General features: G+C 44.8%; 1 protein-coding gene across 1 annotated transcript; it reads right to left on the bottom strand.

Annotated features, from left to right (window-relative positions):
- Positions 1–6,120: 6,120 nt before the first annotated feature.
- On the bottom strand, positions 6,121–6,957 carry LOC123988815. The gene has a single exon (XM_046289561.1). The coding sequence runs from the start codon at positions 6,955–6,957 to the stop codon at positions 6,121–6,123; it is 837 nt and encodes a 278-aa protein (XP_046145517.1).
- Positions 6,958–20,041: the final 13,084 nt, after the last annotated feature.

Below are 20,041 nucleotides of genomic sequence, written 5' to 3'. Positions count from 1 at the left end.
CACCGCACAACACACGCTGGCGGAGTGCCCGGTGTTTGCGGTGGCCCGCCACGCCGTGACGGCAGAAACAGGGGAGGATCTCTCGCCGGCAGGCGTCGTGAGGCAGATGCTTGCCGGCGAGACAGAATGGAGGGCCGTGACCACCTTCTGCGAGGAGGTCATGGCCCTCAAGGAGAAGTCGCGGACGTGGGACGCGACGGCGTCGCTGGGATCCGCCGCCGTAAGGGGTGCGGGGCGAGGGGCGATGGCGGTTTTCGCTGTTTGCCCCCCCGGCGCGACGGATGCGGGACGGGGTAGTGTACACGGCACACGGGCCCTCCCGCCTCCTGGGGAGATTTTACGGGGGGTGTTTCTTGTGGGGGTGGGTGGGGTCGCGGTGTGCCCTCCCACCCCGGACGAGACGAGCCCGGACCCCGGTCGGACCCGAGGGCATGCGGGTGGGGAACCCGTTCTCAATCGGTGGCCCCTCTCCGTCTGCCGCTGAAGGGCCGGGTGACTCGGGCGGAGGTAGCGCTGCCCTCCACGTGGGAGCCCCCGCAGGGAGGGTGCAGCGGCAGGCCGAGAGAGTCCCTCCTGGAGGGTGGCCGGCCACGGTTCACCGCAGCCCACAGGGGGACGACTCGGCGGGCCGCAGGCGCCCTGCGCGGGCGCCATTGCACGCGGCCCCGTGGTGTAGCCGGCACCGGAAGCCTCATCCTTGCGGGCGGGCGGTGGGCTGTTCCTCCCCGTAGCCTGTGAGGAGGTCGAGGCGCGGGGACTGCAGGCGGTACGGGCTGGGGAGCCCGGCCGCCATTGCACGCAGTTCCCCCGCGATGGAGTCGGCACCGGGGCAACCCCTGGTGCCGGCTGGGGGAGTTGTTACTCCCCGGGTGAGGTGCGCCCCAGAGCACGGCGCACAGTGGCCCAAAATCATAAAATAGGTGGACAAAATTCATACCTCTCGTAATTATGCAGCATTTATTACAAAGAGGACGTATTGGCGCTTTTTTAATACGTAGATGTTTTTAATTAGATGTTTTTTCACCTTTATGTAGTTTATTAATAACTGTCTACTGATTGAGTAAAATAATTCATTATTGCAAGCTTTATAATGTGTAAATATATATATATATATTTTTCAGTGTATAAAGTCTTATTTGTTAGTTGAAAATTATAATCTAGAGGGTTTAGTTGAAGAACAGATTAAAACAATTAATAAAATGATTGATAAACAATATTTGTTAACTAAATACGGAGTGAAACGAAAATGAATATTAATAGTTAACCAATAATGTTGATATTTAGATATTTATAAATATTTATAAAATAGAAGCAATGGTTAGAATGATATTAATAATTAACAATGTTCATAATTTGATGTTTAAAAATAATATAAAATAACATATATCTAAGTACTCTATATTATAATGCTTATTATTTAATATTTATATTGAATATTCATAATTAGGTGTCCGTAAATAATATTAAGCCTTATCTTAATTATAATCTAAATAGTTATTATTACTATCGTTTTCTTCGTCGGAAATAAGGTCTGTCGTTTGATCGCTCAAGAGAAAATAAATATCTCTAGTAATATATGATTTTTTGTCAGGAAGTGTTCTAAAGCTTGATATATAAGGATCAGATGAAATCAATAGATTGTGGAGGATGTCAGTGTTCGTATCTGTTCTTGATGTTTTACGGGAGAATCCTTCTCTAAATCTTTTTATCTCTTTATGACGAGATTCTTGAACCTCCTCCGATAATTGACCAATTGGAAGTAATAGTGAAGATATGACTGTCGGTCCGTGTATCAATATTTTAGAATGGCGACTGGCATAGGATACCAGTCATAAAGACGAACGTACAGTTCAGCTGTATCATTTGCGTAAGCATCGAAAGCTGAAATATTTATCCTCAATCCAGAAGACAATGCCCTTAGTATTATAGAAAATCTTTCTATTAAGTTTAAATCAATTCCGGTAATGGCTGCCGTCAGTGTGGCACTTTGGAAAAACCTACGGGCAGAATTTCCATCATTTGTATTTCCACCCCCCTGCTTGGGCATGTCAAGCAGTAACCCAGTTTCCGCACGGAATCTTCTAATAATTATATCTTTCCTTTCAGCTACATTCTTTTTTTCTTCACTATTTCTTGCTTGCCATTTTTTAATACTCAATTTATAAGAAATGTGAAGAAGACACTCCATAAATCTTATGTAGGCATGTAAAGTTGATAACCCCCAGGAGAATGTTTCCAGGTTACATTCCCTTTTTCGAACTTCCTCTAGATTATTCATATGTGTGGGACTAGCTTTACATATATAACATCTTTGACTAGATTTAGTGTCTGAAAGAACATTACACACCTTTCCATCTAACATTGTTTCAAAAAATTCGTGATTAATCTTTAACTCATCATTTTTAAAATTTACGCATGTGCTTCTAAGTTCTTGGATTTGTTGCCTGATATTATTATATTCATTGGTGTTGCTTTCATTAGTTTCTTTCGCAAATCTAAATCTGATAGGTCTGCAGTATATAGTTGAAGATGTTCGCGTGTTTTGCCATAAAACTATTTCTTATCCTCTTGATCAAGTCCACATAATTGAAGAGGAACCATAGATGTTGTTACAATGAAAGAATCATCGAAGTCTTGTAATGTCCTTTGCTTATAGCGGCTATGACTCCCGCAACCATCACTTCCCCATTTGAAACTAATTTTAATATCTCGTAGTAAAAACCTGCCTTCTGAGTCAAATTGGTTTAATACATATCGAGGGTTAAAAACAAACGACAACATGTTAAATCAATTATAGACTGCAGCTTGATTTCAGCTAGATCATCGGTGATGTTACATTGGCCTTCAGGAGGGTAACAACATTTCTTTGCGTGTGCTACTGCATTATATGATGGATATAGTGTTGTTTTCCTTTCAATAGCACCTCGACGAATGGCAATATATTGTCGTTTGGTTAATTTTGTGGAAGTTATAAGTGCCAATGCTTTCTCGGGTGAGTATGATCTACCTGAATGAGATCTCTGACTTTCATCTACTTGTTCGAAAGTCTTCATTATGGTGATGGCTTTTTGAGGTGATCTCACAACATTTCTTATAACATCTGCTGCTTTATTTTTCCCATTTCGTTTTAACTTTAGTTCAAGAGCATGTGAAATTTCTTCTATGGAATAAGTATTTAAAAGATTTTCTATTCTCCTTTTTTTGGTTCTTGGACAGCTTAAATTAAATTTTGATGAAGGCCGACCTCGTTCGCGGTATGTTGGGCAGTACTAGGGGTATTTATATTAATAATTTCAATATTTTCATTCAACCATAATTGGTTCTTCTGTTCAAAACGATTTTGGTTTCTGTGGCACGCTTTCCACTTTACATTTATACTTACAGAAAAGGATCGTATAGCTCTTGAAACTTTTTTTCCAGGCATACGGATATATTTTCTAAATTAAATTTTTGTTGGCAAAAATCATAAGTTTTTCACGAGAAGTGTTGAACAAGGTTGCATTGCACCCGCTTCTCTTAATTTTAAATACAACTCCCTCTTGCTTATTATGAAGCGATTTCCTAAATCAAAAAATATCTCATGATTACAGCTGCAAGTGACGCAGCTAAATTTTGGCTTAATCCCAACAGTAGTGTTTATTGAAGTCGATATTAAAGAATTTTGATATACCTATGTATACCAAAAGTTACAATATTTTTACCAAAATCTTACGTAAAGAAATGTCTAATATTTCATGCGAGACTGTATAGCAAATTACGACTTCAGTGGGAGGTAAAAATTCGAAAAATTAAGAAAAAGGCAGATAAATACCAGTATTAGAAGAATCCATTGTTCATTTAAAGAAAAATTTGTTCAGTGAAAGATGGTGGTATTTTCATTCGACGCGTAACACAGACTGACTGAGCGTTGTTTCAGGAGTGCATTGACCTCTACTGTTTCTTTCTCGAATAATTTCAACAATAACGCGTTCAAGTCATGTGTGCTTTGAAACAGGACACAGACGAGTATAAATTTTCAAGTAACGTAGTTTCAAATTGTTACATGATATATAAATTTTCGGATTTTGTCCACCTATTTTACGATTTTGGCCCACTGTGCGGCGAGGAGGCTCCGGAGTTATAGTAATTAGGCCCCGGAGCCTCTGCCATACGCCAGAGGAGGTCGCCGTGGGGTTGTAGTCAGTAGGAATCTGACACTCCCCCGCTGGCTTCCCCCAGGGGCACGGGGGGTCTTATGTAAGATTTCCCCACGAAAAAAAAGGATCTTCCTAGTAGAGAAAAAGTTTTTAATTTTGCGCCGCCTCCGAAAACTTTGAAATGTATTTGGTATCCTATTTAACGATTAGAGTAGATATTATTAATAGCTATGGAATATCGGTATAAATGAAATAGAAATTATTTATACTTTTTAGTGCATTTCGATGTCGGATCTTTTTTTGTTAAAAATTATTTATACTTATTCGCTTCTATCAATGTTGTAACAGTGGTCAGTTGCGTGTTGGCTTTAGGGATATGTGAGGGGTTATCAGAGTTCATGATGTTCTTCTTTCTTCATTTCGGAGGGTCTGTAGATCTACATTACGCACTGTACTGCAGTGTTTTATGGTATTTTATTTATTTTCATTACTTAAATGCGAGAAAGTTACTATAATGGTATAGTAGCTTAGAATCTTATAATTGAATTATGCAAATTACACCTTCAACTGTGAGTCAAAAGGGCGTGATGTCCTGACGGTAACAATCAATTAATGTTGGCGGGATAATTTAGCGAGAATATTAGCGGATATTAATATTTCTGACTATAAGTGCCGGTGGGTGATTTTAATACGGTGTGGTGGTTGGTAGGGTGGGGGTTGGCTGATGGTGGGGTGATGAGTCGATGCCTTTCTTATACCGAGCCTTGCAAATGTGGGTGCGGCTGCACTCTGCTGCGGATTCAGATTGAACCTTTTAAACATTCACCTTCTTCACCTTATTCACCTTATTCACTTTATTCACCTTAATTTTAATCCTACTTATTCGTCGACTCATTTTTTTGTAGGTTCTATTTAATCTTATAGAGAATTACTAATTTATTGGCATCGACTAAATTGATGGTCTGATGATTGAATACTACATAATATGAGTTAATTAGTTTAAGTATCTTGTGTATGATCTGAAATAGATAAGATTACTTACTTACTTACTTAATCACTTATTTATTTTAAGTTTACCTTATCTTACCTTACCTTACTCCGCGCGGCATGCTGTTCATGCATCTAGTGGTTGATTGGCCCAGGCGGGTTACGGTTATTCGTTGATGCGCTGGGCCGATTTGCTGTTATATTCTATTTACTGGTCCATTATTTACTTATATTACCCAATGTAAGCTTAAACTTGCGTTTGGTTAGGTTAGGTTAGGGTTAGGTTAGGTTAGGTTAGGTTAGGTTAGGTTAGGTTGGGATTAGGTTGTTTTCGTTTTACGCAGCTTCGAACCCTGGTCAATGCGATTTTAGTTTGCCTTTATTTTATTTATTTATTTTGTTATCTGCTGGAGACTTGGCCGTGTATACGTAAGAAATTTCCTTGTAACATATTTCATTTATTCTTGTAAGATTAAACTACATCACTGCTTAATGATTTTAATTTAATCTATTAACTCTTTACGGTAGAAACAACACTGCTTCGATGTGGTGTTTTACAAGATGATTGAGAGTCACTTTTACGCTTCACTTGATCATATTAGTTTGTCTATATAGTTGTTGTTATTTGCCGTGTGATCAAAATATACTTTTCGTCGTATCGGCAGTGTAAAACTGACACGGAAGTGTTTACACTTGTTCCGGATGGCTTATCTAATCAAAATCACTTCGTAGTGCACAGGCTTCTTTATTGACACTCTCTTTTTGGTTAGTCCTGTGTTTTTCTACTCTGGCGGCAGTGCCGGTAACAAAAACATACCGAGCGGGGGGCAGCGCTGCCAACTTAACACCGCTACATCATTCCCCCACCAGTAACTAAGTTACGTTACATGCGATTATACTACTGTAATAAACAATAATAAAGAGAAATCCACGCAAAATTCAAAATAAGTCTTATAATATCTTAATCTAATGCTTAATTATTAGGTTATTCTATCCATTAATTATACGAATATTCTACATTACTATTAAAACGCACTGGACGTTTGATCAGTCTTCCTGTTCGAGATACTCGTGGCTTCTCCACTGGTACCTCTTTCTTTGGCAACGTTCCGTCGGCTGATTCCGGTACAATTCGGTCCTGGTCGTTTGATATTAACATATAGGCTGGCTTCAATCTATCAATGGAAATGCGTGCCGATTTTCCTTGTATTTGTACCCGGAAATATTTCTCATTCCTACTTTGCACTTTAAATGGTCCCTCGTAAGCAGGTTCGAGTGGTTTCTTCACTCTATCTGTCCTTACAAATACGTGCGAACATGTCTTCAGGTCTTTATGCACAAATATCTTCAAATTTGTTCTGTATCTAGCAGTGCATGGTCTTACCGCTTCCATCTGACTCTGTAGCCTACTAATAAAGGTTTCCGGTGATATTGACATTTTTGACTTGACAAAAAATTCACCTGGTAGTTTGATTGTTGTCCCGTAAACCATTTGTGATATGGAGTAATCCGAGTCTTCTTTTAATGCTGTTCGCAGCCCTAAGAGAATTGTTGGTATTGAGTCCGTCCATGTTTTAGTACCATGTGATCGAATCGCTGCTTTCAGCGTCCGATGGAGCCGCTCAACTTTTCCGTTACTTTGTGGGTGGTAGGCCGTCGTATGCTGTAGTTTAATTCCGCATATAGTTGTTAGTGACCGAAAAAGCTCCGATGTAAATTGTACTCCCCGGTCTGTAATGACCTGATAGGGAACCCCAAATCGGGTGATCCAGCTCTCGTAAAACGCCTTAGCGACTTTTTCGGCTGTAATACTTTGCAGTGGTACCAGCTCCATCCATCCTGTTGTAGCGGTCTATACATGTCAGACAATAGGTAAAACCATCGGATGGGGGGTATGGCCCAATCAAATCTATGTGTACCACACCGAAACGTTCATCCAGTAACTGGTACCGTCCTAGCTCCGATTTCGTGTGCCGTGTTACTTTGTTCTTTTGACAACTAGTGCACGCTCGGGTCCATTCTTGCACTTCTCTTTTCATGTCTGTCCACACAAATCTTGCCGTTACCTCCCGCGTTGTTGATCTGACACCGGTATGGGCCAGGCCATGTATTTGTTTGAATATTTCTTCCCTGAAACGTTTCGGTACAAACGGCCGAATATTCCTTGTGGATGTGTCACACCACAATTCTCTGCCGGATGGCAGTGGGTAACTTTTAAAAATTAATGATTTATTATTCGCTCGCAATTCTTTTAACTCGGTGTCGCTTTCTTGTTCCCCGGCTATTTTATCAAAATCAATTTCTGCGACCGAGGTTTCTGCTATTCTTGATAAATTATCTGCGACTACATTTTCTTGCCCTTTTATATAACATAGGTCTGTAGTAAATTGCGATATATATTGTAATTGCCTAAGCTGTCTAGGGGATGCTTTATCGTTATTTTGCTTGAATGCAAAGATTAGCGGCTTGTGGTCTGTAAAGATTTTAAATTCGCGGCCCTCCAACCAATGTTTGAAGTGTTTTACTGCTAGGTAGATACCCAACAATTCCCTGTCGTAGGTACTGTAGTTCTTTTGGGTATCGCTCAGCTTCTTCACGCAGCGCCAACCGCCCAATCAGAGGCGTCTGTAAAAACCGCTAACTGCGATTCCGCGTTCGGGTAACTTAGTAACGCTACATCTGTCAGTTCTTGTTTGCACTTTTCAAACATTCTTATGGCCTCGTCCGTCCACTGTATCCTTCTCTTATCCCTTTTTCTTGCACCTTTTAAGTATTCGTGTAGGACGGCTTGACTGTGCGCTGCGTTTTTTAGAAAGGGACGATAGAAATTGACCATGCCTAGGAACGTCCGCAACTCGTGAACTGTAGCTGGTAATTTGTACTCTAGAATCGCTTTTACTCGTTCCTGTAGTGGTAGGACTCCCTTCGATGTAATATGGTATCCCAGAACATCTAATTCTTCCACTCCAAATGTCGATTTCGGTAAGTTTATCCTTAATCCGTGTTCGTTTAATCTTCTGAACACTAAGTTCAGGTGCCTCTTGTGCTCTTCCTCTGATGTGGACGCCACCAGGATATCGTCCAGATACGAGAAAACAAAGGGTAGTCCTTGAAGCACCTGGTGCATGAAGCGCTGGAACGTGGAGGGTGCATTTCGTAGTCCAAAGCTCATAACATTGAATTCAAACAGCCCAAACGGCGTAATGACAGCGGTTTTCGCTTTGTCTTCTTCGGCTATTGGAATCTGAAAGTATGCTTTAAATAAATCTATTTTTGAGAATATTTTTTTACCTCTCAGGATGTGATTGACATCATTAATTCTGGGGACGGGATACCGATCCGGGATTGTTACATCGTTCTATCTTCTGTAATCCCCACACGGCCGCATAGTCCCGTCCTTTTTTGTTACCAAATGAAGGGGGCTTGCCCACTGTGAATTTGACCGCCTGATAATATTATTATCCAACATGTATTGAAATTCTTGCCTTGCGATTTTAAACCTCTTGGGATCGAGCTGCCTTGCTTTTGAATGCACTGGTTGTCCTCTTGTAACGATACGATGCTGGACACCATGCTTGACGTTGGTTATTAGCAAATTCGGTTTTGTGATTTGTGGGTATCTTGACAGTATATTGTAGTATTTCAAATTTTTGTCCAACAGGCTTACCGTGGTGCTCTGCGAGACGGCTGTAATTTCTCCTTTTACTGCGAGATTAGTTACCCCGTCGATTAGTTTCTTTTTACTTATATCTATCAATAACCCGAATTTGTTGAGAAAGTCCGCCCCTATTATTCCCTTGGAAATCTTTCCTACCACGAACGGCCATTGAAATGCCCTACGCAGGCCCAAGTCCAAGGTCAGCACCCTGATTCCATAGGTCGGAATTTCGGTGCCATTTGCCGCGTACAATTTAAAATCGCACGTTTCCTTGTCGTTCTTCGTGGCCGGGATTAGGCTCACGTCAGCACCACTATCTATCAAAAAGTTCTGGTTCGTTGTTTTATCTTTTACAAATAGGCGGTGTTTGCGGCGATTTGGTGTATCATTAGCAGCAGAACCCACCGCTAATTCGGCTGCGGGCTTACGTTTCCCGTTGGCTTCTGGGACCAAGCGCAAGGGGAGGTGCACTTACCCGGTATGCAACCAGCACCAAATCTGAAGTGATAATAGCAATATTTCCCCTTCGGATCGTATCGCTTCCTGCTGCCGCTTCGTCGTCTGTTCCTAAATTTGGTGCTACTCGCACCGCGGTCCGTGCTGCGATTCCTGGGCCGTGGCAACCTGCTCGCCCCTAATTGGGCTACCTGTAATTCCAGGTCTGCCATTTTCCGCATTAGCTCTTCCATGAGGCTAGTGCCTTGACTGGTGGTACAAAGTTCTCGACGTGGGTTCATTTCGCCGATCTTGTCTGCCATACTTGCTAAGTTATCCAGACTCTCATCTGACACAAGTAGTATGTTTTTAATATAATCGGGCATTTTGTCCAGCCACAAGGTTCCTAAAACCTTGTCCGAGATGTCCTCGGTGGCCAATGACCTCATTTTTTGTAGGAGTTGGCTCGGTCTCATGTCTCCCAGTTCGATACCCGTGACCAACCGTTTAATCCTCCTATTCTTACTTTCTCGAAATATACTCAAGAGCCTCTCCTTAGCTGTGGTATATTTATTAGTAGCATTTTTATCATTAACGAGATCCCAGATGTCCTCTATGTATTTTGGCTCTAACTGCGAGACGAGATAGTTAAATTTTGTGAGTTCGGTCGTGATTCCATTAATTTCAAACTGGGCTTCCACCTGATAAAACCATATTTCCGGTTTTTCCGGCCAGAATGGTGGAATTTTAATGCTCACCTTATTGGCTTCCACGGCCATGTCGACGACTAACCCACGTGGGACGATATCACGTCGGGGTCACCAATTTGTTGTTATTTGCCGTGTGATCAAAATATACTTTTCGTCGTATCGGCAGTGTAAAACTGACACGGAAGTGTTTACACTTGTTCCGGATGGCTTATCTAATCAAAATCACTTCGTAGTGCACAGGCTTCTTTATTGACACTCTCTTTTTGGTTAGTCCTGTGTTTTTCTACTCTGGCGGCAGTGCCGGTAACAAAAACATACCGAGCGGGGGGCAGCGCTGCCAACTTAACACCGCTACATAGTACACACTACGGATTCTGTTTATTTAATATTGTCTTTAGGGGTTGATGATCTTCTCGTGTTTCCGTCGCGATGTCTGTTAACAGCTGGTAGCCGTTCTTACTCGCAGATGATACCGATTAAATTGAATATGAACTTGTTTAATTTAATTTTTGCGGCTATTTCGATGGATCGCTTATGAAACATTGGAAACAGAAATAACTTGTTACTTATACCCATAGTTTCTAATTGAACCTAAATACAAATTGAAAATTGCGAATTGGAAGATTTACATGCGTTTGGAAAAATGTTCATTTTTTAGAGGTTTTCTTGTGTAGTTTTTCAATATTTTTTGCAATAAAAAGTACTTTTTACACAACAATTAGGTTTAGCGACAAGGTAATAGTGTTCTGAAGCTGTGATAAAAATTTCAGAAAGTTCGGTTGAATTGTTTTTGAGTTACATTTCCCGCCAATTCTAAAAATCATGTTTCGAGAAAAACGCGTTTAAAGTTTTGCTTGGCCTCAGCAATGCTCAAGAGGCGTGTCACGCTCGGAGGCTATAGCTTCAAAAATACTTTGAATTTCTTTTTCAAATTTTGGGATGATATTCTTGACAAATTGAACTAACAATTTATGCAAAAAAAAATTTTGCATTTTTGAAAGTTCTAATTGTATGTCCCCCCTTAACGCTGTCTTCTATTTTGTTATTTCTTGTCTTTATTTATTTGCTCTCAATACAGCCGTGTTCATCGCAGCCTGATGTGGATGATTTACCCTCATGTTTGATTCGCTCTAATAATTACTTTTGTGCTGCATAATCAGCTTTACTCTCTCCACTTCAGTTTCTTCTTGTTCCTTGCCTTCTACATTTTCTTTGATTGCAACTAAATATCATTAATTGGTGCTTTCATGTACATGCGTGATTGATTTGAGTTGGTCTTTATTAAATTTAGAAGGATTTTATCCAGGCCCTTGGATATACCACGAACCTACCTAGTTGTCCAGGATAGGCGGGGAGGTGATACCCCGACGTGGCGCGTCCCCAGGTGGCGGATAGGGGAAGGCTCGCCGCGTACTCTTCGGAGTGCGTGGAGGGTAGGAGTGAAATAAAATAGCTCCCGCGGACCAAACACCAGAGTATAACACCTTGAGTGATGGACCAGACCGACGAAAGAAAATATAAGAATCACGACCTGCAAGTGTGAATTGAGGAAAATATACGCTCTTCCTTTCTCCCCTTTCTTCTTTTCTTTTCCTTCTTCTCTCTCTTTCTTTTCTTTCTTCTTCTCTCTCTTCCTTTTCTTTCTTCTCCTCTCTCTTCCTTTTCTTTCTTCTTTGTTTTCTTTCTTTTCTTTCTTCTTTTTTCCTTTTCTCTTTTCTCTTTCCCCTTTCCCTTCTCTTTTTCTTCCTTTTTCTTCTCTTTTTTCTCTTTCCCTTTCCACTCTTTTTTCTTCTCTCTTCTCTTCCTTACTCATATTTTTGGGCGTAAGGTGGTAATTCAAACACGACACTGTTTTTTTTTTCTCCGGGATGGTTTCTCCGGCGACTGTTGCGACGTTTTGGATGGAAATTTATTTACCACGACTTGGCGATTCCTATGGACAAATTCTAAAATTAATTTAATTAACAATGGACAACAACAAAAAGAAACGAGTAAATGCTTACGGTGCAGGGGGAGTCGGAACCCTCAGTACCGGCCAGAAGGGAGGTGAGCCAGCAGGCCTTCCCGGGTCGTCATCCGATGACTGTGGCGCACAGGAGGTGGAGCACCAGGCCACTGTGCAAAAATTGATGTCTGGTGAAAAACCTGAAAAACCTGAAAAATCTAAAAACTTGAGATCGGCTACTGACGTGGAAACATGGTTTTCTAGTCGATTGAAGAAGGAGACTTTTGGGGGGTCTGGTGAGACCCGAAGTATGCAGCCAACGGAAGAGTTGGACAAGACGCTCATGGATGAACTGGATGATATATCGACCTATACTATAGACGACTCGTTGATAGAAACGACACCCGTAAATATGGAGCATAAAAGTATGGTGGAGGAAAAAATTGATCTGTTCATAAGTACGATGAATAGTCTGGTACGTACCTTAGTGGAAGTTAGTACAATTGTCCTGAATATTGATAAGAAGGAATTAAGACCATCGGCCACGACAGCAATCCAGAAGATGGAGACCTGTGTCGGAAAAATGGCGGATGTAATGGACCAATTGAGCGTCGCCCGGAAAGCGGACAGAAGGCTAAGAAGAAAGGTAGTACAATCCGATAGAGCTAAGGATGAAGTAGGCAAAGAGGGACTAGGAAGGGGTGTCGCCAAGGAAACGCAGACCTCACCCGGAATGGAGTTCCCTCCGTTACCCCTGAATACCGGAAATAAGAGGAAGGAGATCTCCCCTGTTTTGGCGAAAGAGGGGAAAAAGACTAAGAGGGTAGAGGCCCCCGCCCCCCTTGGACCTCGTATGAGGAGAGTTGAGACTGTTAACATAGGCATAACGGAAGTAGAAGGAAATAGAGATTCTAGAGCGGTCGAATGGGAGCTCGTAAAGAGAAGGAAGAAGAGACCGATGCCGGGAACTCCAAACCTTGTCCCGGATACCCCTACCTTTGGTACCCCGGTAAATGATAAAAATAACATGAAAGGGACGATAAAACGTAAACGCATAAAACCGCAAGCTATTGCGATCAGATTTGCGGCAGGAACATCCTTTTCTGAAATCCTTAAAAGAGTTAAGAGGACGGCAGGACCCTCGCCAGAAGGAATAAAGGGTGTCCGACAGACAAGGGCGGGCAACCTTTTACTTGAATTCTCCCTAAATGCGGACGTAGAGGCTTTTAAAAAGACTATTGAGGGCAAGCTTGGAACGGAGGTGACCATTTCCAAGCTCCAGGAAAGGACCGACCTGGAGATCAGAGGGATAGACCCTGACGTAGAGGGGGAGGAGATCCTGTCCGCTGTCTGTGCCGAAGTAAAATGCCCAGAGAATGAAATCCGACTAAACATTCTTAGAACAGATCCTCGTCGTAATAAAGTAGCCGTGGTCGAGGGTCCTGCGGCTGCCCTTAATACCTTAATTGATAAAGGGAAAATTAAAGTGGGATGGACTATCGCAAGTGTGAGAGAAATACCTCGGATATTGCGATGTTTTAAATGTCATGCGCTCGGGCATGTTGCGGCGGCGTGTAAGCGTTTCCCTGCACCTGATTTCGTCCTTTGTAGGCGATGCGGAGCCGAAGGGCACAGTCTTCGTGAATGTAAGGAAGAGCCTCGCTGTAGACTTTGCCTAGAAAAAGGGGCTAGTGTGGATAACGTTAACCATCTGGCTGCCTCTGTGAAATGCCCTATATATAAAGAAGCCGTTAGGGTAAAGAAATTAAATTCATGAAGATCTTACAGATCAATCTAAATCATTGTAGAACAGCTCACGACCTTATGATGATTACAGTGGGGGATTGCGAAGCCGACCTGGTGGTGATCTCGGAGCCCTTTAGAATCCTGGAAGATTGGTATACTGACCAGACTGAACGTACGGCGATTTTCGTGACTAGAAAGGGTGGTGCTTCCAACCCTGGGACTAAGATCTCGTTTAAAAACAGCGGTTTTGTAGCAGTCGAATACAGCGGATTTTTTATTTTCAGCCTATATGCCTCTCCAAATGTGCCTCTCCAGGAATTCGAATACTTCCTGGTGACACTGACAACGGCGGTGGAAGCCTGTAAAAATAAAGGACACGGTATTATAATTGCAGGTGATTTCAACTCGAAATCCCCTTTATAGGGATCTGATAAGTGGTGTGCTCGAGGTAGAAGTCTGTTCGAAATGGCCACCTCTACCGACTTACAACCAATTCTAACCAAGGGAGGAAATACCTGCGACCGTGGTGGGGGATCGAAGATCGATATAATGCTTTGTAGTAAACAGGTGGTAAAGCTCATAGCTGACTCAGAGGTTTTGGACATTTTTTTCGGCTTCCGATCACAGATACCTGTTACATGTTATAAGCGCCCCTGGCAAGTGCGAAGGTGACAAGAGGCGCTGCGATTCTTGACCTAAAAAGAGGCAAATTAGACGAGAAGAGATTCCTCACCCTATATCTAAAAAAATATAGTAATGAAAGGCAGGGGATACTTACCAGACGTAACTCCATCGCGGACGTTGATGATTTTATTACAGATTTGAATAAAATCATCAAGAAAAGTACGGTGCTGAAGACCATTGGCCGCAGAAAGGGCCCTCCGGCACCCTGGTGGAATGAAGAGGTTGCCAAACAGCGTAAAGAGGCTTCGGTTGCCAGGCGGCGATACATTAGAGCGAGGAAAAAACATTGTAATGAACAGGAAATTGACAGTAAGCTGAAAGAATATAAGAAACAGAAGAAAGAGCTTAATAAAGTAATTAGAATAGCAAAACGAGAGAGTTGGTTTAGTTTCCTTCGAGAAGTAGATAAAGACATTTGGGGACGACCATACAAGGCGGTGATGAAATCAGTTAAGGGTAGAGCGGCCCCAGAAATTCTTAGCGCCGAAAAAGTCAAAGAGGTGGTTAATAAAATGTTTATCTTACATCCTGATAACACGAGACCTCCCACAGTCGTAGGAAGCAGAAACACCATAAATGAAGATACAACACCGGACACGGCCCATATCACAATGGAAGAGGTCATCAAAGCGGCTGCTCGCTTAGCTCCTAAGAAGGCACCAGGACCCGACGGGATAACCTCAAGAGTGGCCAAAACTATAGGTATCGAATCCTCTGAGTGGATGGCATACATCTTTGATGTATGCTACTCGCAGGGGTACTGGCCGAAACCTTGGAAGACGGGGAGATTAGTCCTTCTCGCAAAAGGTAAACCGACGTCCAAAAAACCGTCGTCCATCGACCAAGAAAAGTCATACAGGCCCCTGTCGATTATTTCGTGTGTGGCCAAAATGCTAGAGTACATCGTAAAAGAAAAAATATTGAATACGCTCATCCATTGTGACTTCGCCCAAAATCAATTTGGATTCCGAAAGGGCCTTTCCACCTTGGATGCCATGTCTGAAATCACAAAGCACAGTACTAGAGCGAGAAGAGATGGCCACCATTGCATGTTAATAATGCTGGACGTTAAAAACGCGTTCAATACGGTCAGATGGTCCAGCATTATTAGATGCCTGAAAGAACGTAAATTTCCCCGAGTGTTGGTAGAAATGATAGAAAATTATTTTAACGACAGGAGGATTCTGTATGAGGGAGATGATGAGTACTCACGCTTGCAGGTTTTCGGGGGGGTTCCCCAGGGCTCCGTGATTGGGCCTCAGTTGTGGAACATCCTGTATGATGAGCTGCTGAAAATGGAAATGAGAAAAAATGTATACCTGATTGGATATGCAGACGATATCGGCATAATCATAATTAGTGAAATTTTGACCAAGTTGATCCGATTGGCTGAGTCCACTCTGAAGAAGATGTCGGTTTGGTATACCGGCGAAGGACTCGAGCTTGCACACCATAAAACAGAGGCAATTTTGCTCACTGAAAAGAAAACACCAAAAGATATCATATTTAAATGTGGTGATGTGGATATTAAGGTGGCCTCAGAGGCCACATACCTTGGGGTTACTCTGGGTAAGAATTTAGGTTATAAGACACACATAAATATCGTGTGTAATAAGGCTTTAAAGTATGCTGGTGCACTATCACCATTACTGCCAAACACACATGGAGCCGGTAACTTACCCAGAAAACTTTACTACAAGGTTATTGAGTCCGTAATAATGTATGCGGCCCCAATCTGGGGAACCGGCCTAAAAAGAAAGGGTAATGTTGATATTATAAACAGAGCCCAACGTACTGCACTTCTTAGAGTGGCAAGGGCTTACCGCACGGTATCCTTCGATGCCCTCTGTGTCTTGACGGGGCAGGTGCCATTGGAACTCCTGGTTAAAGAAAGAGAGAGAATATTCAACAAGAGAATCATATTACGGAGGGAACTCAGTGAAAAAGAGAAAGAAGAGGAAAGATATGTTACGTTACAAAACTGGCAGCGTACCTGGGATTTGTCCAGTAATGGCAGGTGGACGTATAGATTGATCCCAATTATTAAGGATTGGATTACGTGGGGCCCTGAATACCTCGACTTCCATTTGACGCAGACTTTGACAGGACATGGATGTTTCGGGACATTCTTAAAAAACAAGGCAAAGAAACAACGAAGTGACAGCTGTTGGTTCTGTGCGGAGACATCTGATGACCCGGCACATACTTTGTTTGACTGCGACTGTTGGTGTCTGGAAAGATTACATATGAATATCCAGCTCAAAGAGGATTTAGAAATAAATAATTTTATTACCTTTATTAAAGACGATAACTCCAGGCCAATAGTACTGCAATTCATTATGAAAATCCTAAAAGGGAAACAAGATTATCAGAATAATGTGTTAAAAACCTAAAATCTTGGTATATAAACAGGATAATGAATAAGAGGATCTAATAGTAAAAGTGGTTATACTAGAAGTTTAAAGCGAGGTAAATTGCCTGTCAATATTCGTGTAATATAGGGATCTGCTATAGATAGGATCTTTTCAATAAGATAGACAAATACGTCTTCGATGTGTTATAGCTAATATGGGGTAATCTTAGTTTGGGATGACGACCAAAGCTACAGGCCGATTAAAATCGTCTCAATGCACGTGGCCAGTCCGTAGAAAGCCCCCCCCCTGAAGTAATGCTCTTACAGTGGTGCCGGGGGTGGTTGGTGCATCGGACAACATGCGGTCGAAACCGAGGAAGGGTTTTTAGTGGGTATGCCAGTTATAACTGGTAGTCCCACACTGCCTGTTGGCGTGCGTAATGCATTTCCCTCCCTCGTTAAAAAAAAAAAAAAAAAAAAACAGGCCCTTGGATATAAGAGTATATATGATGTAGATAATGCAAATTAATTAATTAATTAATGCAAATTAGGTCAACGATTTGTCATCGAGGGTTGCAGCCTTAGAAGAGGTGGCGCGATCACGCCGGGATGGTGTGATCCTTGAGGATATCCCCCCGGTGCCGACCGTTGCTGAAGAAAAATGGCCTGTCCCGGTGAGTTTCGGACAGGTGGGCGTGACGACATCGAGGATAAGCCTCATCATCATTCTCGACCTACCATGATGGACGAAGATTTGGGGCGATCAACCGGGAGATGCGAAGTCCCGGTTCCTGATCGTGACCGAAGAGTAAGCCCTGTCCTGGCATTTGCCCGGCAGGTGAATCGGGGGCGCGACCACCCGTTGAGTGGGAAAGTCCACCGGTTCCTGGTCGTGGCCGAAGAGAAAGCCCTGACCTCGCATTTGCAGGCTGGTAAATACATGGCGCGATCACCCGTCCAGCAGGGTGCTCCGGTTCCTGGTCGTGGCCGAAGAGGAAGCCCTGACCTCGCTGATGGCAGGCAGGTGAATACAATGCGCGATCACCCGTCGAGCAGGGTGCTCCGGTTCCTGGTCGTGGCCGAAGAGGAAGCCCCGACCTCGCTTTGCAGGCTGGTGAAGAGGTGGCGCGGTCACGCCGGGATGGTGTGATCCTCGAGGATATCCCCCCGGTGCCGATCGTTGGTGAAGAAAAATGGCCTGTCCTCGTGGAAGGACAGGTGGGCGTGACGACTTCAAGGAAAAGCCACATCATCATTCTCGACCTACCATGGTGGACGAAGATTGGGACGATCAACCGGGAGATGCGAAGTCCCGGGTCCTGATCGTGACCGACGAAGAAGCCCTGTCTTGACAGGCGAACACATGGCGCGACCACCGGTCGGGTTGGGAATCCTCCGGTTCCTGGTCGTGGCCGAAGAAAAATCCTGTACTTACGTGGTACAGGTTGAAACATCCTACCGCTCGATCGGAGGTGTAACGGCGTGGATCCTCAATCCCTTATAGCTTGATACGCGCATGGTGGATTGAGGGTGGACGAAAAGCGTTTATGTAAGCTTGAGCCGAAGCGCCGTTGCGGCTATCGCTCGTTCATGTTGGATATCCTTCTAAGTATGAAACGGTTCTGGCGGCCTACGTTAGGGGAGGGGTTTTTAGCGGGTATTGTATCAGGCCGCAGATGCCCCTTCCGGGCACCGCCGGGTCGCCCCTTCCGGGCTGTGACCCTATCTTTTGAGCCCACCCTTTCGGGTAGGGCTATCAGGTTGCCCCTTCTGGGTTGCCTCTTTGGGTTTGCCCCCACCAATGCGCGCCAGGCCCCCCTTCAGGGGATACGAGTCCCACACTGCCCGGGTCCTCTCTAGCCAAATAGTGCGAACAGAGGGTAGCCCGCGCGTGCATAAAGGCATTTTCCTGTTCCATTAACTCCAAAAAAAAAAAAGATTAGGGTTAGGTTAGGTTAGGGTTAGGTTAGGGTCCCCAGGGGTCCCGTTTGGGGCCCCCAGTGTGGAATGTGGGGTACAACCCAGCTTTGCGAGTCGTGGTCCCGGACGGTGTAAGCATTACGTGTTTTGCAGACGACACCCACATGTTTGCCACCGACCGGGACTGGGGCAGGACCAGTCGTCTAGCGGAGGTTGGCGTGGCTGCCGTCGCAGCGGCGATCCGGAGGCTGGGACTACAGATAGCGCCCCACAAGACCGAGGCGATGTGGTTTTACTCGCCTCGGCGTGAGGTTGCACCGCCGCCCCAGTCTTGGATCCGGGTAGGTGACACCAGGGTCCAGGTGGGTGAAGGGTTCAAGTATCTTGGCCTCCACCTGGACAGCCACTGGCACTTCGAAAGGCATTTCGACCGCCTTGCCGCCCGATTAGACATGGTAGCAAACGCCCTTGGGCGGGTGCTGCCCAATATCGGGGGGCCGAGCGAGAAGGTTCGCCGCCTTTACACGGGGATCGTGCGGAGCGTGGCCCTATATGGCTCGCCCATATGGGCTGAGGCCCTGATGGCGTCTCGCCGCAGCCAAACTGTGCTGCGGCGAGTGGAAAGGAGGATGGCCATCAGGGTCGTGACGGGATACCGCACGATCTCCCACGCAGCGGCGATGACTCCGGCGGGTCTCGTACCTTTCAAGTACGAGGCGGAGGCCTGCGCCACGATTTTCTGGCGCTTGCGCGGCCTCCGCCAGGCTGGAGAAGACCCGCCAGAGTGGGAATGGAGGTGCCAGGCCCGACAGGATGCCGTGGACCGGTGGCGTCGCGAGATAATCGCGAGTGGCGCCGCCGGCCAGCGAGCGGTCGGGGCGGTCCTGCCCGTCATCAAGAAATGGCGGGACCGCGGCTTTGGTCAGATCACCTTCCGGACCACACAGGTGCTCACCGGGCATGGTCGCTTTGGTGACTTCCTGTGCCGGATTCGTAGTGCGGCGACGGCTATATGCCATCACTGCGGGGCGGGGCGGGACTCCGCGCAACACACACTGGAGCACTGTCCAGTGTTTGGCGGGCCCGTCACGCCCTGCAGTGCGAGTTGGGGGTGGATCTCTCGCCGGCGAGCGTGGTAAGAAATATGCTCCGGGGCGGTGGGCCTTGATAATCCTGCCCACCGCCCCTAACAAGATGAGGGGGGGGCTTCGGCTTCCCCCCCAAAGTAGATGTAGTGGGGGGAGGCTTAGGCCTCCCCCAGGGTGATAGGTTGGGGGGGAGTTTTGGCTCCTCCCCAAGGCAGATGTAGTGGGGGGAGTCTCCGGCCTCCCCCAGGGGGATTGGATGGGGGAGGGACTTGCCCTCTCCCCCCATCACAGATCTAGCGGCTCCCATTTGGAGTCGCTGGGCCGCAGGTGGCCGGGGCTGGGGCCCCGGTCGCCATTGCACGCGGCCCGAGGACTGGCC

This window comes from Osmia bicornis, unplaced genomic scaffold (genome assembly GCF_907164935.1).
Source record: "Osmia bicornis bicornis unplaced genomic scaffold, iOsmBic2.1, whole genome shotgun sequence".
NCBI classification, from domain to species: domain Eukaryota; kingdom Metazoa; phylum Arthropoda; class Insecta; order Hymenoptera; family Megachilidae; genus Osmia; species Osmia bicornis.
This window is presented reverse-complemented; position numbering and strand designations above follow the sequence as displayed.